This window comes from Mastacembelus armatus, chromosome 8, assembly GCF_900324485.2.
Source record: "Mastacembelus armatus chromosome 8, fMasArm1.2, whole genome shotgun sequence".
In the NCBI taxonomy this organism is placed as follows: domain Eukaryota; kingdom Metazoa; phylum Chordata; class Actinopteri; order Synbranchiformes; family Mastacembelidae; genus Mastacembelus; species Mastacembelus armatus.
The window spans coordinates 2,161,800-2,188,791 of record NC_046640.1 but is presented as its reverse complement, the minus strand read 5'-3'; the positions used below and the strand labels follow the sequence as shown (position 1 = coordinate 2,188,791).

At 41.9% G+C, this 26,992-nt stretch overlaps 1 protein-coding gene across 8 annotated transcripts in view; it reads left to right on the top strand.

The window, feature by feature from the left end:
- The window catches only part of rbfox1 (RNA binding fox-1 homolog 1), a 154,424-nt gene that overhangs the window by 24,633 nt on the left and 102,799 nt on the right, over nucleotides 1–26,992 (top strand). For all 8 annotated transcript variants that reach the window (XR_003296687.1, XR_003296686.1, XR_003296685.1 and 5 more), the window contains exons 3-4: nucleotides 25,495–25,641; nucleotides 25,782–25,835. Coding sequence is in view for 5 of the 8 variants with exons in the window: in XM_026324789.2 (XP_026180574.1) it covers nucleotides 25,495–25,641; nucleotides 25,782–25,835 (201 nt within the window). In the remaining 3 variants the exon portion in view is untranslated. The remainder of the gene's footprint in view (nucleotides 1–25,494; nucleotides 25,642–25,781; nucleotides 25,836–26,992) is intronic.

Sequence of the window (26,992 nt, the reverse complement as noted above, 5' to 3'; positions counted from 1 at the left end):
CCAAGGCTCTTCTCCCACGATTGCTCAGTTTGGCTGGACGGCCAGGTCTAGGAAGAGTTCTGGTCGTCCCAATCTTTTTCCATTTGAGGATTATGGAGGCCACTGTGCTCTTAGGAACCTTGAGTGCTGCAGAAATTCTTTTGTAACCTTGGCCAGATCTGTGCCTTGCCGCAGTTCTGTCTCTGAGCTCCTTGGGCAGTTCCTTCGACCTCATGATTCTCATTTGCTCTGACATGCACTGTGAGCTGTAAGGTCTTATATAGACAGGTGTGTGCCTTTCCTAATCAAGTCCAATCAGTTTAATTAAACACAGCTGGACTCCAATGAAGGAGCAGAACCATCTCAAGGAGGATCAGAAGAAATGGACAGCATGTGAGTTAAATATGAGTGTCACTGCAAAGGGTCTGAATACTTATGACCATGTGATATTTCAGTTTTTCTTTTTTAATAAATTTGCAAAAAATTCTACATTTCTGTTTTTTTTCTGTCAACATGGGGTGCTGAGTGTACATTAATGAGAAATAAAATGAACTTTTTTGATTTTGGCAAATGGCTGCAATGACACAAAGAGTGAAAAATTTAAAGGGGTCTGAATACTTTCCGTACCCACTGTAGATGCCGTTTGACAGTGGATTTTTGGAGTACAATGGTTGGGTGAAGACAGATATCAAATAAAACACATTTATGGTCAGAGATGGAATCCTTCAACTCAATGGAGTTTAGAGTCAATCCTAAAGTGAATAATAAGTCAAGTGCGTGACCCAGGTTATGAGTGGGGCCTTTTACGCTTTGAACCAGATTGAAGGATTCAGTTAGACTGATAAACTCGTTTGCGAATGTATTTGTAACATTATCTATATGAAAGTTAAAGTCTCTGGCAATAATTACTTCATCATATCTAACAACAATGTCAGCAACATAGTCAGAGAACTCCAATAAAAAATTACTGTTTACTTTCGGTGGGCGGCAGATAACAATACAGCAAACAGGAACAGAGCAGTGGATGAGAAATGAAAGAGCTTTAAGGCTATTTACCTGCTTTAATGTGAGAAGGGAGCATTTGAAGTGGTTTTTAAAGACGGAAGCAACACCACCGTCCCGGCCACTTAATCTGGGGGAGTTAAAATAAATAAAGCCAGGAGGACAGAGCTCTTGCAACTGGGTGCACTCTCTTATTTTCAGCCAAGTTTCGTTTAGGAAAAAGATGTCTAGGTTCTGTGAAAGAATAAGGTCATTTAAAAGAGAAGCCTTATTGGAAAGTGATCTGATGTTTAAGAGACCAAATCTTGTACTAGAGATATTAATACTGGGGTTGTTCTGAGGAGGCTTTTCCAATGTTGGCAGGGAAAAATTAAAATAGTTTCGTGGAGCCACTGTGTAACCTGTTTGCTGTCTGTTGGTGATTATAACAGGGATTTTATTGACACTGATTGGAGCATAGAGGGTGCTGGCGAGACGCCCAACAGATGAAGCGTAATGGCAACTAGTGGAAGAAAGATTATCCAAAGCTAATGTATGATGGATGGGACAAAAGGCGGCAAAGGAACTCGAGAGAGGTGGGATCACAAGACTGGGATGCGTGTTAAAGCGAGCGACTCTCTGAGATAAAGGTGTGGGGAAAAAGCACTGGGTGTCATGCTGCACATGCTGCCCAGGCGATTAGGGTGCAAACCATCGTTTCTAAAGAGTGCGGGTCGATCCAAGAAAATATTAAAATTGTCAATAAAACCAAGATGGTGCGACTTGCAGGCAGATAGGAGCCAAGTATGAAGGCTGAGGATTCTACTGAAGCGCCCAGTTCCTCTACCTAAGATGGGAATCGGGCCAGAGATAAAGACAGACTTGCCACAGGATCTTAGAAAACTAAAAAGGGCATTAAAGTCTTTCTTAGTCAGTTCAGAGTGCTGAAGAGTCGTGTCACAAGATCCCACATGATCAATAACCCGGACGATGGAAGGAGGAGAGGATTCTAACAGGCCCGCATTAGAGGGCAGGGCTGCATAGCGGTTGGGCAGGCTTAGCCCGGGACAAGAAGGCTCTTGGCTCCTCTTCCTCCCATGGGTCACGACTTCCGCCCAGGAAGAATGGTGGTTAGGCATTGAGCAGAGGGATGGTCGCGGACATCTAGAAGGATCCCACAGAGCCTTGTCGAGGACGCTGGTCAACAAGGAGTCCTTCTGTCGAAGATCATCGGACAAACGTCGGATGTCTTCCGTCAAGTCATCAGTCTTGTAGGCTTTCTGAAGTAGCAGATTGTCATTTTTGGGGCACGTTATTGTCACAGGTGTCCCTTTTTAACTTTTCTTCAATAAGAGTCGCTCTCCAATGTTGGTGCAATGTTAGCATTAGCTAATGTTAGCTAACAAGGCCTGCTAATTGCTAATTCTGGACTCTGAACTTCATTCAGTAAGACACTTTTGATTTTATCAAATCCTTGTCTGCTGGTTTATAAAATCCTTGTGAAACAGAAAAACAACAGACTGTGACTTTCAGAAGCTGATGGCTGTTATGGAAATCTTTCCTGGAAACAATCCTGGTGACCAAAACAGAGAGTGGAGAAGAGCAGCACACATAGAGAACATGCAAACTCCACACAGAAAGACTGCCATCATAAAAAAGCAAGACCGGAATTTGCCAAAATGCATATTGACAAGCCACAAAGTTTCTGGGAGAATGTCCTTTGGACAGATGAGACAAAACTGGAGCTTTTTGGCAAGTCACATCAGCTCTATGTTCACAGATAAAAAAATGAAGGATACAAAGAAAACATACCTACTGTGAAACATGTAGGAAGCTCGGTTATGTTGTGGGGCTGCTTTGCTGCATCTGGCACAGAGTGTATTGAATCTGTGCAGGGTACAATGAAATGTAAAGACTATGAAAGCATTCTGGAGCAAAATGTGCTGCTTGGTGTCAGAAATAAAGCCAACCACACACACAAACACTCACTCCTATGTGCAATTTATAGTCATCAATCAACCTGACATACATGTTTTTGGACTGTGGGAGGGAAATCAGAGTACCCAGAGAAAACCAATGCAAGCGCAGGGAGAACATGCTGCTGCCAGGTTTCAAACCAGGAACCTTCTTGTTGTGAGTCAATAGTACTAACCACCAAACCACTGTTCTGTCTGCCCAAATAATATTTATATTTGATAACTACACCAGAATACGCAACTATGACCAATATAACATAAACTAAATAAGACATCTACACCAAGGACAAATTGCCAAATTGTCTATCACAGGTATGCCATTTATACCATTTATACAGTTTTAGCACTACTCAACTCGACTTGACTCGATTCTGGTCGTTTTCCATTACAATTGCATACCACCTCAACATGGGCTTAGCACGCCAGCGCGAAACTGCCATGACACCCTTTTACGCGACACAAACACATGCATGTGCACCTCCTTGTAGGACCACGGTGTGGTTTTTTGAGTAGTGATAACCATTTCCCTCGATAAAAATTACACAAATGGAAAAACAAATAGTTGCGGTTGCCAGTTTTTAAAAATAGTAGGTTTCTAATCTCGTGTCGGAAGCAGACAGACATGCTCAGGATGTCACTCCCTGGCTAATCAGTGGCCTGCAGTCTAGGCCAGTGAGGTACTAAAAAAGTACCTGCTACCAGGTCCTATACCATAATGGAAAACCCAAAAAACTAGGTTGAGTCAAGTAGAATAGAGCCGAGTAGTGCTTGTGGAAAAGCCCCATTACATCCACATTCACACCTAAGGGCATAATAGTGAAAGTGAAAGTGAAAGTGAAAGTGACTTGTGTAGCCAAGTATGGTGACCCCTCCTTGGAATTTGTGCTCATCCCAAAGTGCAAACACAGTAGTGAACACACATACCGTGAAAAACACACCCGGAGCAGTGGGCAGCCATCGCTGCGACGCCTGTGGAGTAACTGGGGGTCCAGTGCCTTGCTCAAGGGTCTCACCTCAGTCGTGGTATTGAAGGTGGACAGAGTGCTGGCTATTCACTCCGCCCCACCAACAATTCCTGCCGGTCCTGAGACTCAAACCCGCAACTTTTGGGTTACAATGGTTTAAAATTAAGGGTGCAATCATTTATCATTCTCTAGACCATCATCAGAATTTCTGCCTGAATTTTCAGAGATTTTAGCCTCAATTGCTCTTAAATGTGACAGGCTTCTTTTACATGGTGATTTTAATATTCATGTAGTCACCGTGATTGACTCCTTTGCCACAGATTTTATTGCCACATGTTACAGATCCCACCCCTAACTGTGGCCATACTCCCGACCTGGTATTTACATATGGTATGAGTATTGGGCCTATCACAATTACTGACCTATGTATGTGTGATCATTTTATTTGATAGTGTACTGTACTCAACTCACAGTACGCACACACACTTGATACTGGGCACAATTTTTCAAAACTACTATGGTCCTTGTAAAGCACTCTGCAAGAAATAATCCCTCCTAAACTTAATGAAATAATAGATGCCACTGCCTCACGGCTACTCACAATTTTAAATGCCTTCCTTTCCACTGGCATGTACCTCAGTCTCTGAAAACTGACTGTGTACAGCTCCTTCTCAAAAAGTATGGACTGTATTCATCTGATTTTAACAATTACAGGCCGAGATCAAAACTGTGTTTTGTTTCCAAACTTCCTGAAAAAGTAGTCACCAAACTACTTCTAGATAGGTAGGTAGATAGATAGATAGATAGATAGATAGATAGATAGATAGATAGATAGATAGATAGATAGATAGATAGATACTTTATTCATCCCCCATAGGGCAAATTCAGATTGCCCAGCAGCTCCTACATTTACTTTACACAGACATTTCACTATATACAATATCAACAGTTAATGTTAAAAACTCTAATGGCTGTGGGGACAAAGGATCTCCTCAACCTCTCAGTTCTGATATGAGATGAGCCTCCCATTGCAGCTGCTACTGTCTGTTTAGTCAACATATTGTAAAGGTAGTGTTTATTATTGTTCCATATAGAAAGAAGCTTCTTCCATATCTGCTGCTCCACCACAGTTCTGAAAGGGTCCAGCCCCCTGCCTAGCACAGAACTGGCCTTTTTCACCAGTTTGTCCAGTCGCTTACAGTTCCTGTCCATAATGCCACTCCCCCAACAGACAACAACATAGAACAGAGTACTTGCCATGACAGTGTGGTAGAACATGCACAGCATGTCACTGCAGACACTGTAGGAACAGAGCCATCTCAAGAAGAGGTAGCTCTGCCCTTTTCTGTACACTGCGTCCACATTGGCAGACCAGAAGGTCAGCACAGTCTCTATCTTCTGTCCACCTTTATCTTAGCCTCTTTTTGACCTCCTGTTGTAAACTCCTCAGCCTCTCCTCAGCCTCTCCTTATCCCTGCCCTGGAAAGCCCTGTTTTTCTGGTTCAGGAGGTCTTTAATGTCACTGGTGATCCATGGTTTATTTTTAGGATAGCACCATACTGTACTAATTGGGAGTACATTGTTTCTACAGAAATTAATGTAGTCATTGATGATGCTGACTCTCCTGTCCATGTCATTGTCCATTTCCTGCTCCTCCATCAGTACATCCCAGTTTGTGCACTCAAAGCAGTCTCTCACTGAATCCCTTGCCTCTAGTGACCATTTCCTGAAAGATCTGGTGGTAACAGAAATGTTCTGGACAGAAGGTCTACATGTGGGCTGAAGATAGACCATGCTGTGATCACATCTACCCAGCGATGGAAGCTTCTTTCACATTAGCATAGAACAGATCTAATGTCCTTTCTCCACATGTTGGACAGTCCACATACTGTACAAAGTCAGTCAGGTAGGAAGACAGAGAGACAGGAAATCCCCTGTAATTGCAATGAATGCATCAGGGTGCTGGGTCTGTATCCTAGCAACGGCATTGTGGATGACGTCGCTGTTGCAGGGAATGTCAGTGAGTTAACATTCCCCATGAGCACACAGGGCAGAAATGGCTTGCATTGCCAGCTTCTATCATTCATCTTAGCCTTTAGCTTAGCCCCTGCTCTACATCCACGAAACTGTCTCCTCAGCATAGTTGGAATTTGGTGTTTTTCCCTGTGTCCAATCTTCGACAGGGCCAACAGTTCCTCTCCAGTATACACTACTCTACTTGAGCCAGTGCACATTATATGACAAAACATTAGAAAAAACTACAAACAAACTTGGAAGCTTTAGAAGGAAAACAGTATTTTTGAAAAATTTCAGTGTTGTTTTAGACAGCATCACAGCACTGAGACTGCACTTCTGAGAGTAATATATGTAATAAATTACCTTCTCAGAGCAGCTGATGCTGATCAGTGTTCCATCCTTCTGCTGCTCAATGAAAGTGCAGCTTTTTATACTTAACCACAAGATTTTGTTTGAGAGGTTAGAGCATTGGGTTGGGAGTTTGGAGACATTAAAGTGGTTCTGTGCTTATCTCACAGACAGAAAGTTTTTATGTTTCTATTGGAAATCATACCTTGCCTTACATTTGAATTGTACTGGGTCCGTTTTTATTCTCTTTATATATGCTATACACTTGGCCTTATTATCCAGCGACATAATATTTCTTAGACAATATCCAGATTTATTTTCCACTCAACAAGTCAGACACTACAAACCTGGTTCTAAACCTCAATGCAGACAAAACTGAGATCCTCATTGGCCTTGAACATGTCAGAAGCAGTACTGAGCTTTTGCTTGGTTCAGTCTTAGTCAACATTAAGCTACATGTCAGAAGCCTGGGTGTGTTCGCTGACTCAGATCTGAACTTTGAAAAACACACAAGCAAAGTAGTCCAGTTTTGTTTATATCACCTGAGGAATATAACCAGGATATGGCTGATGCTTAGTTTTAATGACACTGAAACTGTTATTCATGCTTTTATCCTCTCCAGACTGGACTACTGCAATGAGGTTTTAATTATTTATGATCTACCATAGAACAAGTCAACCAGAGCATATCTTTCAAATTTTTCATGCTGTAGTGCCATTTTTGGAGCATTTCAAAAATACATCAATACAACCCTTATAAAGGTGGTAAGGATATCTACTAACGACATGAACTGCTAAAAAGTGCAATGAACCACGACAAAGAAAATCTTTTCCTTAACATGTATTTTTTTCATAATGTGATGATGTATATGCAACGTAGGAAGTACTGTCACCAGCAGATCAGATTTACATCAAAAGTTTGCATTATAGTGGTTTTGTTGTGTATGCATTTTCACGAGATTTGCGGTAAGAAACAGTGTTCTGGGACATGTTGAATGCATGCTACGAAAGTGTAACTACTCTGCTTTTATATGCGAAAAGAGTAATTTCTTGCGAAAAGAGTAATTTCTGTACTACACTCTCTGTACTTTTAAGGCTTGACTTAAAACCTTCCTCTTTCACAAAGCATATAGTTAGGGCTGGCCTCAGGCAACCCTGAACCATCCCTTAGTTATGCTGCTATAGGCCTAGACTGCCCGAGGACCATCGGTGCACTGAGCTCCCCTCCCCTAACACCCCCCGCCCCCCCCTTTCCCTTCCCCTCCCCTCTCTTCCTCTCCTCCCACCTCATGTATATTCCACCACTGAATATCACTAACCTTGTGCTCTCTCTCTCCCCTAGTTTGTGCTCTCTCCCTCTCTCTCTGTTCTCTCTGTACCTTCTGCAGGTGTCCCTGGTCCTGGAGCTGTATATCGCTGATGTGCAGTTACTGGCCCCACCAACCTGCAGTGTCTATTTGTTTTTTATTGTTGCTGTTCTTTTCTCTCTGCTCTATCCACTCACCCCAACTGGTCGAGGCAGATTGCCGCCCAAACTGAGCCCGGTACTGCTGGAGGTTTTTGCTTCCGTTAAAGAGAGTTTTTCCTCTCCACTGTCGCCAAGTGCTTGCTCATAAGGGAATTGTTGGGTTTTTAGTTTTAGTTTTTGTAAAGTGCCTTGAGATGATTTGTATTGTGATTTGGCGCTATACAAATAAAATAGAATTGAAATTGAATTAATTTGGTCGTAATTCTACAGACATTTAAAACAGATATGCCAGTGGGATTGCAGGTGCTCTTGTCAGTTTAAAAGGGTTAACAGGTATTATTCAAAAATCAGTCAACCATCTACAACCTGTACAGAATGCGGCAGCTACGCTTTTAAGAAGAGTGAGCATATCACACCGGTTTTAATTCATTTACACTGGCTGCCCATTGGTTTTAGGATTGATTTTAAGATTTTACTTGTTGCTTTTAAAGCCCTTCATGGTTTGACCCCTGGGTACATAGCAGAACTGCTGTCCTCATATGAAGCACTGCGTACCCTGACAGTTCCCGGCACTCGAGCAGGGGAGTTCCAGCACCTTCTGTATGTGCTTTCCAACTATGGAACGACCTGCCCAAAGTACTCAGGCTTGCAAACTCTGTAGCATCTTTTAAATACCTTTTAAAAACTTTTTTTTGAGAAAAGCCATTTTATAAGCCATTGTTTTTTATTACAGACATTTGTTTGTTTATTTGTCTTTTATAATTGTATTTGTTTATCATTTTTAATTTGTTTGAACTGATGTTAATTTAATCTTGATGTATTTATTGTGGGTGTTTTAATCTCTGTGCTCATGCCTCTTGTGATTGCGTAATACCCTTTAAGCACAAAACATTGTGGCTAGGTTAAGGTGCTAAACTATTTGGTGAGGTTTATGAAAAGGTTGTGGCTTGGGTTAAAATAGTGTGTGAAAGTATGACACTGTATGATCGACCTCCACCTAATACAGGCATTCCATTTATTTACTATGTCACGAAGTATGTGAAGGGAGACCTGTTGCTCTGAGCGTCAAATACTGATGCAAGTGGGTTAACACCTACTTTACTGAAAACCTTGTAGAGTTGTCTTAGAGGATAGCCATACTGCCTCAATAATAAATGCATTATACACATCATGTTTTCAGTCAGCTGCATCTGTGATCAACAACTATAGTGATGGTGGACCTAATGAAGCAGCTGTGTGTACTGAAGGACCCACATGGCCTAGCAGTCTTGAGAATCCTGAAAAAACTTAAATGTCAAGCAACTAAAAAATGCACAAATGTCAGGGCATGTCAAAACTTGTCCAGGGCCCCAAAAACACCCTTAGACGTCAGAGGGTTAAAACTAACCCTAGGCCAGAACTAACCCTACATGTAAACAACTGGGTAAAAGGAAAAGAGGCAACCTTGTATTAAATAAAAAGTACACTCAATTAACCGCAGCTGGCCAAACATGAGCAAAAGGTTGACTTAGTCTGCTACACCACCTCAGTGAGTAATAGCAGACAAGATCTCTAAAATTGCTTGAAATATTTCATTTAAATGCTGAACGCAAAACAGCAGTACAGGAATTAATAACTGTATTAATAGTTTCAGTCTTAGCTGTTCTAGCAGCATCTTGAAAAGTTTTAAGCAGTTTTGTAAAATATTCTGAGAACCCTGTAGCTCTTTCTTTCTCCACTTAAGCCTGATACATATGCCACGAGAAGCAAGAAATTTGTTCGTTTGTACGAGAAAATGAACAAATTTCTCACTTCTCGTGGCGTATGTATCATTCGATGCTCCATAAGAAACTCAACTGCCGAACTTCTGGGAGGTCCCTCCCACTGCAGCTCACGTCATGCGCGCTAAGCATTGTGGGAATCGGACAGAAACTACAACACAGCAGATAAGATATTGGATATCGCCATGTTTTACGACAGACGCTCTCCTCTGTCCACAATGTATCCTCTATTCACGAATTATTTGCCATTTGTGTGTCCTCATATGCCTTACAAGATGTGTTATAAAGATTTTCATAGTTTCTCACCGCCTCTGGCAGCTGTTCCTCAAAACTATCCATTGCTATGACAACCGCCACAAGAGAATAAAGTTCTGCTCAGACAGATAGGACGGTGCAAGACCATTTAAACATTTAAAAGTAAAAAAAAGAATCTTAAAATCAATTCTGAAATGCACTGGTAACCAGTGAAGTGAAGCCGAAATAGGTGAGATATGTTCATACTTGGGAGAGCCAATTGATTCGAGCAGCAGCATTCTGGATTAACTGCAGATGAGAAAGAGCGGTACAGCTTACACCAGTGTAAAGTTCATTGCAATAGTCCAGACGGGTGATTACAAAAGCATGAATGACACTTTCAAAATGTTTGGACAGAAAGGGCTTGACTTTGCCTAGTTGTCTTATTTGGAAAAAGCTATATTTAACAATGGAGCTAATCTGCTGTTCAAAATTAAAATCAGAGTCCATGTTAATTCCCAGGTTTGTGACAACAGGTTTAATAAACTGTGCCAGGGGCCCCATGTCAAAAGCAGGAGTATGAAGTGGACCACTTGGCCCAAAAATCATCTCCCCCATTTTTCTGTTCTTGAAAGTTAAAAAGCCTACCAAGCCTGCCATCCATGCTTTAATTTCACTAAGGCAGTCCAAAAGTTGTTTGGAGGCACATGTGTCATTGCATTTTAAAGACAAATAAATTTGGGGATCATCAGCATAAAATGTAACAAGACATTCCTAAGGACAAATCCAAGCTGGAGCATGTACAATGAAAAAAGAAGAGGCCCAAGGATTGATCTTTGAGGCACCCCACACTTCAAAGGCACCGAAGAAGATATAGAGCCACCAATACTTACACAAAAATTCCTATGAGACAAAAAAGATTTAAACCACTCTAAAGCTGATAGAGGAGAATCTGGAGGTCCACTGTATCGAAGGCAGCAATCAGGTCCAACAGCACCAGGATGACACAGTCACCTGGTGCCGTATTGTCCCGAATATAAGATGTTCCAAATTAAAAGACGACCCCCGCCTTTTCAAAGTGCACCTTTTAGAAAAGTGCGTTGTATAGACCAATTCTTGTCTTTTAAAAAGAAAATGCTTTAATTTGAAAATCATTTTCATATGGCGTACAATATATAACCTGCAGTCAGAGTTTAAAATTTGCATCATAAGCTCTCCTCAGTTGCTGGTTTACTTGGCTGACTTTTGAACAGCTATGTTCTGGACAGTCACTCACCATCAGAGGTGGCAAAAGTACTCACATTCTATACTTAAGTAGAAGTACAGCATCAGACAACATCAAACAGTTCTTTTAAATACAGCCATGGTTGGGGAATGTCTTGCTTTTCCAAATCTGCTGCATTGTCAACGAGACTGTTCTGATAATGTAAGGAGTAGAAAGTACAGATATTCGTGTTTAAATGTGGGGAGTTAAAGTAAAAAGTCATCAGAAAAATAAATACAAGTAAAATACACATACCTGAAAAAATCTACTTAAGTACAGTAACAAAATATTTGTACTTCATTAGTTCCCACCTCTGCATGCCATCCTGCAGTCCTAGTACTGTAAACCACTGTACAAAGGGGGATGGGTGATAGTTGTGCTGCCACATCCCATTTGGGTTTGTGCAATGGTCTGAGATTTTATAGTATGATTCGATGAATTGAATAATTTCTTTTAGAAATTGAGGGTTTTGTAGAAAGAGTAAAATGTCATCTGGATATAAATGAATCTAATCTGAATATAAACTAACCTTCTTTCTGGTGCATGGCTGCTGCTAAGGGTTTGATGAAAATGGTTAATAAAGGGAGAGAATGGTCATCCCTGCATAGTCCTTCTGTGCAGTGTGAAGCATTGCGATGTTAGTCTGTTGTTGGTGACTGTGGCAGAATGGAATTATAGAGGCTTATGGCCATGGACACAAAAGACTTCCTGAATCTCTCGGTCTTGGCTTTAGGAGGAATTAGTCTGTGGCTGAATGAACTTCCCATTCGCCACAGTTCCTCATGAAGTGGGTGGGCAGAACTGTCCAGTATGGAGTTGATTTTGTCCACCATCCTCCTCTCTGCCACAGCCTCCAGACTGTCCAGTTCCAGTCCAACAACAGATTTTGCCTTCCTGATGAACTTGTTTAATCCGTTAGCCTCACCAGCCTTGATGCCACCTCCCTGCACAGAAGTGCAAAGAACAGTGCACTTGCTACTACAGACTGATAGAACATCTTCAGTAGTTTGTTGCACACACCGAAGGAACAGAGTCTCCTGAGAAAGAACAGTCTGCTCTGTCCTTTCTTGAAGAATGCATCTGTATTGTTTGACCAGTCCAATTTGTTGTTAATGTGGACTCCAAGGTATTTGTAGGAGTCCAGAATCCAGGGATGGAGACAGGGACTGGGGTCTTCCTGCTCCTCCAAAAGTCCACCACCAGTTCTCTGGATTTCTTGACACTTTTATCAAGTGTCTGTATTCCTCATCGTTATCATTATTGATGCATTCAATGATTCAAGGAGGTGACAGGTTCCTGAGTTGTAGTGGAAGTCTGAGGTGTAGAGTGTAAACAGGAATGGTGTCAGTACAGTTCCTTGGGGTGCACCGGTGCTGCTCGTCACCACATCAGATATGCAGCCATCTAAGCGAACAAACTGTGGCCGGCCAGTGAGGTAGTCTTTAATCCACTCCACCATGTCTGCGGGAACTTCCATATCCTGCATCTTTGCACTTAGCAGGTGGGGCTGAATAGTGTAGAAAGCATTTGAAAAGTCAAAGAACATGATCTCTCACAGTGTTGCCCTGCCTTTCCACATGGGAGTCTGCTCTGTGCTTTAAGATGATGACATCTTCCACTCCGATGTGTTCCTGATATGCAAACTGCAGGGGGTCCAGAAATCCAGGCACATGAGACCTCAGGTGTTGCAGAACCAGTCTCTCAAACACTTTCATGACATGTGATGTTGGCACTACTGTTCTGAAGTCACTAGGGTACTGGGAAAATCTCTTTTTGGTAATGGGACAATACAGGAAGTTTTCCATAACTTAGGCACCTTTTTGAGCATCAGAGAGAGGTTGAAGAGTTTCTGGAAAACCTCTACAAGCTGTCCAGCACACACCTTAAGTACTCTGGGACTGATCTCATCTGGTCCTTTTGCTTTGTTGGTCTTTAGTTTAGCTAGTTCCTTCCTCACCTGTTCTGTGGCAAAGGCTGGGCCTGTGTATTGTGTTGATGAGGAGTCAGATGGTTAGGGCAGGGGAAGAGGTATTGGAGGTGAGGTATACTTCAATGTTTTATGGCTGCTAATAGAGGAGATGGCATCAGTGGCCAATGGGGAGGCAGCATTGGCAGAGATGTTGGGTGGAGGGATGTGAAGAGACCCCAAGGCATCAGCTAAGGTATTGGAGGGAGGAGGGATGGTGTGTGAGGACACTGGGTCAGAGTAAGAAGCAGAGGTGGTGTCAAATCTATTAAAGAACAGGTTAAGTTCATTAGCAAACTTTGAGTATCCTTCCACAGCAGTGTATGACTTCTTATAGTCAGTCATTATTTTCATCCCATTCCACACCTCTTTGATATTATTCTGTCTCAATGTGTGCTCTACTCTGTCTCTATAGAGCTGCTTTGCCTCCTACAGCTTCCTCTTGAGTTCTTTCTGCACATCCCGGAATTCCTCCCTGTCTCTTGCCATGAACGACCTCTTCTTCCATGGCTTATTATTGGGGAAACAACTAACTTTTTTGGATGGAACAACATTGTTCTCACAGAAGTGGATGAAATCTGTAATACAGTGAGAGATGCCTTCGATGTCTTTACCATAAGCGTCCATGAAAAGGTCCCAGTTTGTAACCCTGAAGCACTCCTGCGGAGCCTTCTCAGCATCATTTGACCAAACCTTCACATACCTCTTAGTAGCAGACTGTTGTGTTACTACAGGCTTGTATGTTGGTACTATTCAATTCAATTCAATTCAATTCAATTTTATTTGTATAGTGCCAAATCACAATACAAATCATCTCAAGGCACTTTACAAAACCTAAAACTAAAAACCCAACAATTCCCTTATGAGCAAGCACTTGGCGACAGTGGAGAGGAAAAAACTCCCTTTAACGGAAGAAAAAAACCTCCAGCAGAACCGGGCTCAGTTTGGGTGGCCATCTGCCTCGACCGGTTGGGGTGAGTGGATAGAGCAGAGAGAAAAGAACAGCAACAATAAACAACAAATAGACACTGCAAGTTGGTGGGGCCAGTAACTGCACATCAGCGATAAACAGCTCCAGGACCCGGGACACCTGCAGAAGGTACAGAGAGAGAGAGAGAGAGAGAGAGAGAGAGAGGGAGAGAGCACAAACTAGGGGAGAGAGAGAGCACAAGGTTAGTAACATTCAATGGTGGAATATACATGAGGTGGGAGAGAAGGGGGGGGGTTAGGGTAGGGGAGCTCAGTGCACCGATGGTCCTCGGGCAGTCTAGGCCTATAGCAGCATAACTAACTAAGGGATGGTTCAGGGTTGCCTGAAGCCAGCCCTAACTATATGCTTTGTCAAAGAGGAAGGTTTTAAGTCTAGCCTTAAAAGTACAGAGAGTGTCTGCCTCCTGAACCCAGGCTGAGAGCTGGTTCCACAGGAGAGGAGCTTGATAGCTAAAGGCTCTGCCTCCCATTCTGCTTTTGAGAACTCTGGGAACCACAAGTAGGCCTGCACTCTGAGAGCGAAGTGGTCTATTGGGATAATATGGTACTATGAGGTCTTTAAGGTATGAAGGAGCTTGATTATGAAGGGATTTGTATGTGAGAAGAAGGATTTTAAATTCTATTCTGTATTTTACAGGGAGCCAATGAAGAGAAGCCAATATAGGAGAAATATGATCTCTCTTGCTAGTTCCTGTCAGGACTCTGGCTGCGGCATTCTGGATTAATTGGAGGCTTTTTATTAAGATATTAGGACATCCAGATAGTAATGAGTTACAGTAATCTAGCCTTGAGGAAACAAATGCATGGACTAGTTCTTCTGCATCATTTTGAGACAGGATGTTCCTAATTTTGGAAATGTTGCGCAGGTGAAAGAATGCAGTTCTAGAAATTTGTTTTATGTGTGAGTTAAAGGACATGTCCTGGTCAAAAATAACTCCAAGGTTTTTTACAGTAGTGCTGGAGGCCAGGACTATGCCATCTAGAGTAGCTATAATTTTAGAAAAGTTATTTCTGAGATTTTTAGGCCCAAATATAATGACTTCTGTTTTCTCCGAGTTTAAAAGTAAAAAGTTACTGGTCATCCAGGCCTTTATGTCAGTTAGACAGGCTTGAAGTCTGCTTAACTGGTTTGTGTTAACAGGTTTAATAGATAGATGTAACTGAGTGTCATCCGCATAGCAGTGGTAATTAATAGAGTGCTTCCTAATGATATATCCTAAAGGAAGCATGTACAGGGTGAACAGAATCGGTCCTAGCACAGAACCTTGTGGAACTCCATAACTAACTTTTGTTCGTGTGGAAGGTTCATCATGGACATGAACAAACTGGAATCTGTCCGATAAATAGGACTGGAACCACTTTAACGCTGTTCCTCTGATACCAATCACATGCTCCAGTCTCTGTAATAAGATGTTGTGGTCAATGGTGTCGAATGCTGCACTAAGGTCTAGGAGGACAAGTATCGAAACAAGTCCATTATCTGAGGCTAAGAGAAGATCGTTGGTAACTTTCAACAGTGTTGTTTCTGTACTATGATGTGCTCTAAATCCTGATTGGAAATCTTCAAATAGTTCATTCCTGTGTAAGTGGTCTGATAGCTGCTTAGCAACAGCTTTTTCTAGGATTTTAGAAATAAATGGCAGGTTGGATATTGGTCTATAATTAGCCAAGACTCCTGGATCAAGACTAGGCTTTTTGAGTAAAGGTTTGATTACTGCAGTCTTAAAGGCCTGTGGTACGTAGCCTGATACTAGAGATAAATTTACCAAGTCCAATAAAGATGAGTTCATTAATGGCAGGGTGCCTTTAAGCAGTCTAGTCGGGATGGGGTCCAAGAGACACGTTGATGATTTCGATGAAGCAACTACTGATGTAAATTCAGAGAGATCTATAGGAGAGAAGCAGTCTAAACATAACTGAGGTCCTACAGATGATTCAAGAGCTACTGTAGTAAAAGATTCATTTATTGCAGGTATAGGAAGCATCTGCTGAATTTTATCTCTAATAGTTGTGATTTTATTTGTAAAGAAACTCATAAATTCATCACTGCTGAGAGCTAAGGGAACACTGGGCTCAACGGAGCTGTGACTTTTTGTCAGCCTGGCTACAGTGCTGAAAAGAAACCTGGGATTGTTCTTATTTTCCTCTATTAGTGATGAATAGTATGCAGTTCTGGCTTTACGGAGAGCTTTTTTATATGTTAGTAGACTGTTTTTCCAGGCTAGAAAAATTTCCTCTAAGTTTGTGGAACGCCACTTCCTTTCCAGCCTTGGTGATGCCTGCTTTAAGGTACGAACATGTAAATTATACCATGGGGCTAGTCTTCTCTGAATCACTAACTTCTTTTTCAGAGGGGCTACAGAATCAAGCGTTTCACGCAGTGAGGTTACAGTGCTGTCAACAACATGATCAATTTGGTAGGGAGTAGGATTAAGGCAGCTGCCCTCCACTATGTTTATACTTGGCATAGATGCAAATAAAGATGGAATCATTTTCTTAAATTTATTAACAGCGTTGTCGGATAAACATCTGCTGTAGTGGAATTTTCTTCCAAACGCTGCATGATCCATCATTTTAAATTCAAAAGTTATTAAAGAATGATCTGACAAAACAGGATTTGGGGGAAAAATTATTAGATGTTCAATTTCGATGCCATAGGTCAGAACAAGATCAAGGGTGTGATTAAAACAGTGGGTGGGTTTATTAACGTTTTGAATGAAACCAATTGAATCTAATATAGAATTAAATGCAATGCCGAGGCTGTTATTTTCAACATCTACATGAATGTTAAAATCTCCCACTATAATGACTTTATCTGATCTAAGCACTAAATCAGACAGGAAGTCAGGGAATTCAGTTAAAAACTCTGAGTAAGGAACAGGTGGACGGTACAAAATGACAAGCAGAACTGGTTTTTGTGTTTTCCAGTTTGTATGTGAGAGACTAAGAGTGAGGCTCTCAAATGAGTTATAACTGTTCTGAGGATGAAAGTTTAATAATAAGTTTGACTGGAAGATTGCAGCTACTCCTCCACCTCGACCTGTGCTTCAAGGAACATGATAATACTAGATATATTAAGTTGTGGTTTGATCCACCAAGTGGGGGGAGGGCTGATGAGCTGTATGCCTCCTTCACATTGGCATAAAGGAGATCAAGAATCTTATTTTCTCGTGTTGCTCAGTCCATATACTGTTTGAAGTTGGTCAGAGTTCCAGAAATACTGACATGGTTAAAATCCCCATTCATTAATATAAGGGCACTGGGGTGTTTTGCATGGAGACCAGTGGCAACTGTGTGGATGATGTCGCATACACTCCGTGCTGCAGCTGATGGAGGAATGTAAACAGTCACAACAATGGCGTGTGAAAACTCACGGGGCAGGTAGTATGGCCTCAGTCCAATCACCAACAGCTCAATGTCTGGAATGCAGATGCAGTCCTTCACTGTTACATGTCCAGGGTTGCACCATTTGGAGTTAACAAAAACAGAGAGACCACCTCTTTTCTTTTCTCTGTTTCCCTCTGTCCGCTCGCAGTAGTGAGAACCCAGGCAGTTCAAGCGAGCTGCCCGGTATATTTTCATGCAGCCAGGTCTCAGTGAAGCAAAGCAAGCTGCACTTTCTGTACTCTCACTTTTTAAAGCAGAAAGTTCATCCACTTTGTTGTAGCATGACCTCACATTCCCCATAATAATTTTTGTGAGAAATGGTTTAAATCGCCTACGTTTTTCTCAATACTTCACTCCTGCTCTGCAGCCCTCCTACGTCTCCTCAGGTCTTGGGGGATTTCAGAATAGAATAGAATAGAATAGAATAGAATAGAATAGAAGTTTATTGTCATTGTACCATTTGCATGTACAATGAAATTTAAAAGTGCCAACCAGTCAAAGTGCAGGAAAAATATAGATAAAGATAAAAAATAAGCAGGAGACAGGAACACATAAATGATCTGAGCCTGAACTCGTTTAACGAGTTTAAATAAGATAAAAAAATAAATAAATAGGTAAAAAAATTGTACACAGTCACATTCACCATCTGTCTATTTTTGTTTCACATCTCATGAAAACAGTGTTTTTTGATTATTGAGAGTGGTTATGGCTGTTGGATAAAAACAGTTTTTTAAGTCTGTTTGTCCTGGCTCTGATTGTCCTGTATCACCTCCCTGATGGTAACAGTTCAAACTGATCATGTCCAGGGTGTGATGTGTCTTTGAGGATGCTTTGGGCTTTCTTAATACAGTGTGAAGTGTATAGATCTTCCAGTGTTGGGAGAGGGCAGCCTACGATCTTCTGTGCCATGTCTATGACCCTCTGGAGTGCTTTCCTCTGAGCCACTGTGCAGCTGGTGAACCATACCCCAATGCAGTAGGTTAGGATGCTCTCTATGGAGCACCGGTAGAAGGATACCAGTAGTCTCTGAGTGACGTTCTTCCTCAGCGCCCTAAGGAAGTAGAGTCTCTGCTGGGCCTTTTTCAGCAGCTCAGAGGTGTTTGTGCTCCAAGTCAGGCCCTCCTCTATCTGGACTCCCAGAAACCGGAAGTCAGCTACCCTTGTCTACGCAGTCCCCACTAATGGAAAGTTGAGTAATGTCCGTTTTCTTCCTCCTGCAGTCAATGATCAGCTCCTTGGTCTTTGTGGTGTTGAGGAGCAGGTTATTCTCCTTACACCACCATGAGAGCCGCTCCACCTCGTCCTTATAAGCTGACTCACTGGCCCACTCTGACCCTCTGACTGCGATCAGACAGAAAGCTATTAATCCACATGCAGGTGGAGTGTGGAAGCCCCAAGTCCTTAAGCTTGTTCACCAGTTTCACAGGAAGAATGGTGTTAAACGCTGAGCTATAATCGACAAAGAGCATCCGGATGTAGTTCCCCTGCTTCTCCAGGTGGGAAAGTGCAGCATGGAGGGCTGTGGCCATGGCGTCCTCTGTGGATCTGTTTCCTTTATATGCAAACTGGTGAGTGTCAAAGCTTGGTGGCAGGAATGATGTAATGTGACTCCGGACCAGTTTTTCGAAGCACTTCATTACCACTGGTGTGAGTGCAACTGGCCGGTAGTCACGCAGGCTCGAGATGTGAGATTTCTTTGGTAATGGGACTATGGTGGAGGATTTCAGACACGGTGGGACAGTGGACAGGGCCAGCGACTGGTTGAAGATCTTGGTGAAGATTCCAGCCACCTGATCCGCACAGTCTTTCAGTACCCCGCCAGGGACGCCATCCGGTCCAGCAGCCTTCCTTGGTTTCACGTACCTCAGCATATGCCTAACTTCCCTCTCGCTGACTGTGAGGGTTAAGCTGCTCAGGGCCTTATGTGTGGCATGGCTGTCTCTGGTGGCTCCACCTCAAAGCGTGCAAAGAAGAGGTTTAGCTCCTCTGCTAGTGTGCGGTCACCCTCAGCAGCTCCAGGGTTGGTCCTGCAATTAATGAGATGCTGGACTCCCTGCCACACCTGCCTGCTGTTGTTGCTGTCCAGATGGTCCTCGATCCTCCACCTATAATCCAGCTTGGCCTCTCTGATGCCCCTCTTCAGGTTAGCTCGGGCAGCACTGTATTGCTCCCGATTTCTAGACCTGAAAGCGGTGTTTCTCTCTCTGAGCAGCCGCTTGACCTCCCGGGTCCTCCAGGGCTTCTGGTTGGAAAAAACCCGGATGCATTTGTCCACTCTGACAGTGTCTGTACAGTTCTTTATGTAGCACAGCACACTGTCTGTGAACACTCACAGGTCCTTATGTTCAAACACCTCCCAGTTGGTCCTGTCGAAGCAGTCCTGCAGCTGCTGAGAGGCACCATCACGCCAAAGTTTTGATGACTTTTGTGCTGATAGAAGCAGTTTTACACAGCGCTGCATATGCGGGGATCAGAAGCAGGGACACGTGGTCAGACTGGTCCAATAGCCTTATTTTGTAGCCTTAGTTTGTCCATCTTGTTTGCGAGGGATCTGGCATTCACGAGAAATTGGCTGGGAAGTGGTGGTTTGAATGACTGCCTTCTCAGCCTAGCCAACGCACCGGCTCTGCAGCCCCTGCTTCTGCTTCCTGTCTCTGCACTGCCTGCGCCGCCTAACCGCTGGGATGGTAATCCATGGTTAGCCGGGGGTTCTCGCTATGTCCACCGGGATATTATGTGAGTGGATAAACTCGGTTGTAACACTGCTAATTCCAATTCTTAGGAGCTCACTCTGGCTGAAGATGGTATTCACAGCACAGAAAGTGCACAAGATAAAACAAAACGCGTACACACATAGCCAAATAAAGCACTGATTGGTAAAGCACTGAGCCGCAGCAACTGTGTGCGCTGCCATCATGCACCTAGATGGTAATCAGGTTTTATACCAAGAAGCAGACTTGTTCCCTTGAGAGCTAACAGTTGCTTCTTGTATAGATGCCATTGCCACAGAAACTTATTTTCTGATGCAGTTTCCATAATCTCCATATGTCTCTCCACAGGAATTAGAAGATCCCAACTTATCCACTTTCATCTGTTATCAGAGAGAAGGCATAGATCTTGACTTGACTTGTATTAACTTGTATTAAAAAACTTGCAAAAAACAAAAAACAAACTGTAAAAAAACTGCTGTAACTGGCTGCCACCTAACAGGCGCCAATCTAGAAAGATGTGGTGTACAGAATCTTGATCCGCTTAATAAATGACTCGCCAAAGCCAACATTTTGTAATGTGGTAAAGAAAAATTTCCAGTTGATCCTGATGCTTTTTCTGCATTTAAAGTGACTATAATGGTGTCTTCATGTTGTGATGATGAATATTGGATTAAATTATACAGTCTGCATGTGTTATTAGTGTCTGTCTACCTTTAATGAAACTGGTCTGATCTGTATGGATTATATGTGGAATAATTTTTTTCAATTCTATGAGCCAGGGCTTTACTGATTATTTCTATGTCGTTTCTGCGTTGATAAGAGATATGGGGCAGTGGTTACACGGAAGGGTTGGGTCTTTATTAGGTTTAGGAAGGAGTGAAATTGTAGCAGTGTTCATGTGCGCAGGCTATCTTGGGTTTTCTTTTAAGTTATGAGTATTGGAGATAAAATGGACCAGAAGTGTATATAGAACTGTGAAGAACAGGGAAGTCTGGTGCTTTATTGTTAGGCATTTGGTTAAGGGTGTTATAAAGTTCTTTTTCTGTAATTGGTGTGTCCAGAGTGCTAATTTCTTCGGCATTGAGCTTTGGGAGTTGAATATTATTGAACAATGAGTTAATATATTCTTGTCTTGAATTATTGTCAGATGAATATAATTTAGCATAGAAATTTTGGAATATTGTACTTATTACTTGTAGCGATTGTTGCCTTTTTTCTATTTCTTTTAATTTGATTGGCTAAGTATTTACCAGATTTGTTATTATGATGATAGTTTTCATGACACAGTGTTCTTATTTCATCATAGGTTTCTTTTGTTGGGTCATTTGCAGGAGGCGAGTTGTGATGGTAGAGTTTGAATTGTTAAAGTTGTGACAGAGACCCCATTATATATTTTATTTGAGGTCGTGTGTGTATCTCTCAAAATCCCTGGCTTCAATTTTGGTACCAGGAGTGGGGTTCCCCTTTCTCTTTTTTTTTTTTTTTTTTTTTTGAGAGTGTCAACATGCATAATAACATTCAGCAGTGATGAAGAGTGGTCCAGCTGTGTAAATGGGGCGATAGAGGCAGCAGTTCAGAGGAGCAGCATGATCTCCAGAGGGTACTGGTGTTGTGAACGAGGTACAAGAGGACAATCCCTTGTCGAGGTGTGAAGTTCAGTTACTGATGAGAAAATGGTATTAAGAGATCAGTTTGTAGAGGGTGTGAGAGATCCTTCATGACAGAGACGACAGCTCTGTAAATATGTCAGGGCTCATCCTGAAGCATCTCTAATAGACATACAGTGGGTACGGAAAGTATTCAGACCCCTTTAAATTTTTCAGTCTTTGTGTCATTGCAGCCATTTGCCAAAATCAAAAAAGTTCAGTTTATTTCTTAATGTACACTCAGCACCCCATCTTGACAGAAAAAAACAGAAATGTAGAAATTTTTGCAAATTTATTAAAAAAGAAAAACTGAAATATCAGATGGTCATAAGTATTCAGACCCTTTGCAGTGACACTCATATTTAACTCACATGCTGTCCATTTCTTCTGATCCTCCTTGAGATGGTTCTGCTCCTTCATTGGAGTCCAACTGTGTTTAATTAAACTGATTGGACTTGATTAGGAAAGGCACACACCTGTCTATATAAGACCTTACAGCTCATAGTGCATGTCAGAGCAAATGAGAATCATGAGGTCGAAGGAACTGCCCAAGGAGCTCAGAGACAGAACTGTGGCAAGGCACGGATCTGGCCAAGGTTACAAAAGAATTTCTGCAGCACTCAAGGTTCCTAAGAGCACAGTGGCCTCCATAATCCTCAAATGGAAAAAGTTTGGGACGACCAGAACTCTTCCTAGACCTGGCCGTCCAGCCAAACTGAGCAATCGTGGGAGAAGAGCCTTGGTGAGAGAGGTAAAGAAGAACCCAAAGATCACTGTGGCTGAGCTCCAGAGATGCAGTAGGGAGATGGGAGAAAGTTCCACAAAGTCAATTATCACTGCAGCCCTCCACCAGTCGGGGCTTTATGGCAGAGTGGCCCAACGGAAGCCTCTCCTCAGTGCAAGACACATGAAAGCCAGAGAAATAAGATTCTCTGGTTGGACGACTGGTTGCAATTGAAGGAAAGATGAATGCGGCCAAGTACAGAGAATTCCTGGAAGAAAACCTTTTCCAGAGTGCTCAGGACCTCAGACTGGGCCGAAGGTTCACCTTTCAACAGGACAATGACCCTAAGCACACAGCTAAAATAACAAAGGAGTGGCTTCGGAACAACTCTGTGACTGTTCTTGACTGGCCCAGCCAGAGCCCTGACCTAAACCCAATTGAGCATCTCTGGAGAGACCTGAAAAAACGCTGTCCACCAACGTTCACCATCCAACCTGACAGAACTGGAGAGGATCTGCAAGAAATAATGGCAGAGGATCCCCAAATTCAGGTGTGAAAAACTTGTTACATCATTCCCAAGAAGACTCATGGCTGTACTAGCTCAAAAGGGTGCTTCTACTCAGTACTGAGCACAGGGTCTGAATACTTATGACCATGTGATATTTCAGTTTTTCTTTTTTAATAAATTTGCAAAAATTTCTACATTTCTGTTTTTTCTGTCAAGATGGGGTGCTGAGTGTACATTAATGAGAAATAAAATGAACTTTTTTGATTTTGGCAAATGGCTGCAATGACACAAAGAGTGAAAAATTGAACTGGAAGTTGAGACAATGGGCCTGAAAATACCTAACTGTGGAGATCTAGTTTTGAAAGCCTCTAATGATGCTGTTGTTGCAAAACAATGTGTCCTTGGAATGAATGTCATTCACAGATGCTGGCAACTTGCCAATGGGAGTTTGCAATGGTCCTGCAAAGGTCCTTTCAAAGGTTATTGCAGGCAACAATGAACGATCTGATTTTTGAGATAATGCTAGCGTATTTAGACAATATTCTAGTGCCATCACCATCTTTCCAGTCCCAATTAGAAAGACTTAACTTTGTGTTCCATCGCAATAAGCAGAGTGGGTTTAAAATTAAGGGGGGGTCATTTTCTGCAGAAAGACGTCAGGTTTCTAGGATTGCTGGTTTGTACAGATCTGTGCAGAGGATATTTCCACTGATCCCTTTAAAGTGATTAAAGGAATTAAAGGTGATGGAATCGGCCACCTAAAGAGATCTCCAGTCCTACTTGGTAGAGATGCACCAATTTTCTTGGTTCTCTTGATTTTTCAGTAAGTGTGACCTGCCAATTCCTATTATTTTCAAAGAACTGTAAGCATATACAGAAATATTTTCTTCAATGAAATGTTTTATTTTATAATAAAAAAAATTATTAAGCATTACAGGATCTTCTCACAACAAAATAAAGTGTTTTGTTCCTTGAAAAGGTATAAAATGAGTTCCTGTATACAACTAACATAGCAGAGTTGCACGAACACAAATCTTCTCTTCCTCAATGATTTTTTTTAAATTTTATAATAAAAAAAATTAATAAACATTACAGGATATCGTTGTTAAGTAACTCATGAAAAATAGGAAAGTATCACGATATTCAAGGTGGCAGTAAAGTAATCACGCCATTTAATAAGGTCCTTCGAAAATCCATAATTTTGAACAAAACATTATTTTTCTTTAATGCGCAAGTTACCAGTGACAAGTTAGATAGCAAAGTTTTTGTGTTTTTCCGAATCACTAATTGAAGAAACACGGCAGCAATTCACTTTAGGTTTGTCAACCCGAAGCCGTCTCTGAAACATTCAGACTGCACAACATTGTGGCGTACTGCCAGCCAGCCTAGGCAAAACTGCATCAAAGTAGGCTACACTCACCTCTCTCTACTCTCTGAATCAGCTGGTGTCTCACACTGACTGCCGCTCCCAATAATTTTCCAAATTATCCTCACTTATTAAGTAATTACAGTCACTAGTTCCTCTTATTAGAGCTGGTGATCAAACTACAATGCCACTTTGACTACTAACAATCAAAATCACCTGGAGGTAGATTAGTTCATTTGTTATTCATGTTATTTGCAGTAATATCTTCATACAATTCTGTCACTTACAATACGTTCAGCTTTAATAAATGGCAGAAACCGCAATCCTTCTCTTCTGGTCATTGTTGGGTACTGAACTCATCTTTCAGTTTTCTAAATTGATAAATGCATTAATATCAGTTGAACGACTAGTCCCCGAAAATAACTTGGTGCTCCGAGGTAATTTGTTGATCATTTTCAGAAAGCTCTAATAAAGGAAATTAATTCAATAACACTACATCTGCAGTTTTCTAAGACATTCAATTGCCCAGCTTTCTGATATTGTTGATGTTTTCTAGTAAATCTTTGCATTCAGACACACAATGCATGTACACAAAATATAAACTTCTCACAGCAGTATTATCCCTGACAAGGGCTAAGCACAAAGCCAGCATGAGGGCACACACGGGGCTCTGTGTTCCATTCCATCACAGGTTTACACTTCTGTCTAAAACATTGGTTCCTGTAAAGCTCTGATTTGGGTTTAGTGTTAAAAATGTCACATGAATTCTAAAGTTTGAGTAGAAATGTGTTCAGGCTCACATTGTAGATGTAGTTCACTACGCCCGTGTATGTGGCATAGCTGCCGAAGCCAGTAAAAACAAACCAGCTGCCTGGCCCACTGTAGTTCTGCATGCCCTCATTGCCCTCACTTCTGTCTCCTTCCATTATCTATAGAAGGGGCATGACATGACAAACAAGACCCAAGTCAGTGTACTGTAATACTTTATCTAATGTGTGTCTGTGTAACTTTACCACGTTAAAGTAAACTAACAAGCATGCTGTTGGTTAAGGTATCTGAATGGAGGGAGGCCATAATGGGGCAAAAAGACTGTCTTTTTTAAAATGATGTATAATGATATGGTGTAAGTATGCATAGATATACACTGATATGGAGTTTTTCCAAGTGCCTTTGTAAATCTTAAATTGTTTACTTTGTGTTTTCCAGCAGACAGATGATGTTGCCCAAACGGACAGTCAGCCACAAACACAGACTGTATCTGAAAGCACAGACAGTAAGACCCAACCCAAGAGACTTCATGTCTCCAACATCCCCTTCAGGTTCAGAGATCCAGATCTCAGGCAAATGTTCGGAGTAAGTACACAACAAAAATAAAGTTTGAGATTCATTTAATGAAGTAGAGAATTAACCGTTGATTTTCTGATGGCCCTGAAAATATATATTATCAAGAGTTTTCAATGACTGAGCATTTCCTTTTTGTTGTTTTTTTACAGCACTTTGGCAAAATCTTAGATGTGGAAATCATCTTCAATGAGCGTGGGTCTAAGGTATATAGTGTTTTTTGGCTGTTTTTTTTTTTCATTTGTCACACTTTTCCCCACTGATTCAGATCATCAAATACATTTTAATATCACACAAAGATAACCAGAGTAAAAACAAAATGCAGTTTTTAAATGATAATATAATTTATCAGGGAAAATAAAAAAATCAGGATGGGGCAAATACATGGCTGCAGTAGAGCCAACACATCAACACGCCAGTAACCAACATTGACTGATAAATAATACACATTACCACTATACAAAGAAAGTACAGAGCGTATTCAATTTATACACATTCGTATTGGCTAGCCATCTTGGACTTCTGGAGAAGTTGTCAATCAATCATTAAGTATACAGTCAATCACAAAAGCAACCAACAGCATTGACAGACATCCATGAGCCCACCCCCAAACTGTCAAACCCACCCCTCATGTTTTGTTGCACACAAAAATGTCAATCGAGCACAGAGAGCAGTCGAAGGAAATCTACTTAGCGAGTGAGGAAAACTATTAAATGGAGAGCGAAAAACATTTGTGGGGGGAAAAAATGGGATATTTGCACTTACAAACTGTTAAAATGTGCAAGTCTATATTTTTGTGTGTTTTTGCACCCCCTAGCTTTGGCATTGATGTAACCGCTTTATCACACTTGGCTGCAAATCACCCCATTGCACGCTGAAGGTCCTGGCTCGATGAAGCCAAAAGGACATCATCATCTGCAAAAAGCAGTGATGGAATCCTGTGGTTCCTGAACTGGACTCCCTGGGGCCCCTGGCTACACCTTGAAATTCTGTCCATAAAAATAATGAACAGAACCAGTGACAAATGGCAGCCCTGCTGGAGTCCAACATGCACTGGGAACAGGTCTGACTTACAGCCGGCAATGCAAACCAAGCTCCTGCTCCGGTTGTACAAAGACCTGACAGCCCTTAGCGGAGGGCCCCAGACCCCATACTCCCAGAGCACCTCCCACAGGATGCCACAATGGACACTGTCTACAAAGCACAGTAGACTGGTTGGGAAAACTCCCATTAGCCCTCGAGCACCCTGGGCAGGGTGTAGAGCTGGTCCAGCATTTCACAATCAGGAATGGACGCTCCTGGATCCAAGGTTCTACTATCAGCCGATTTCTCCTCTCCAGTACACCGGCATAGACTTTTCAAA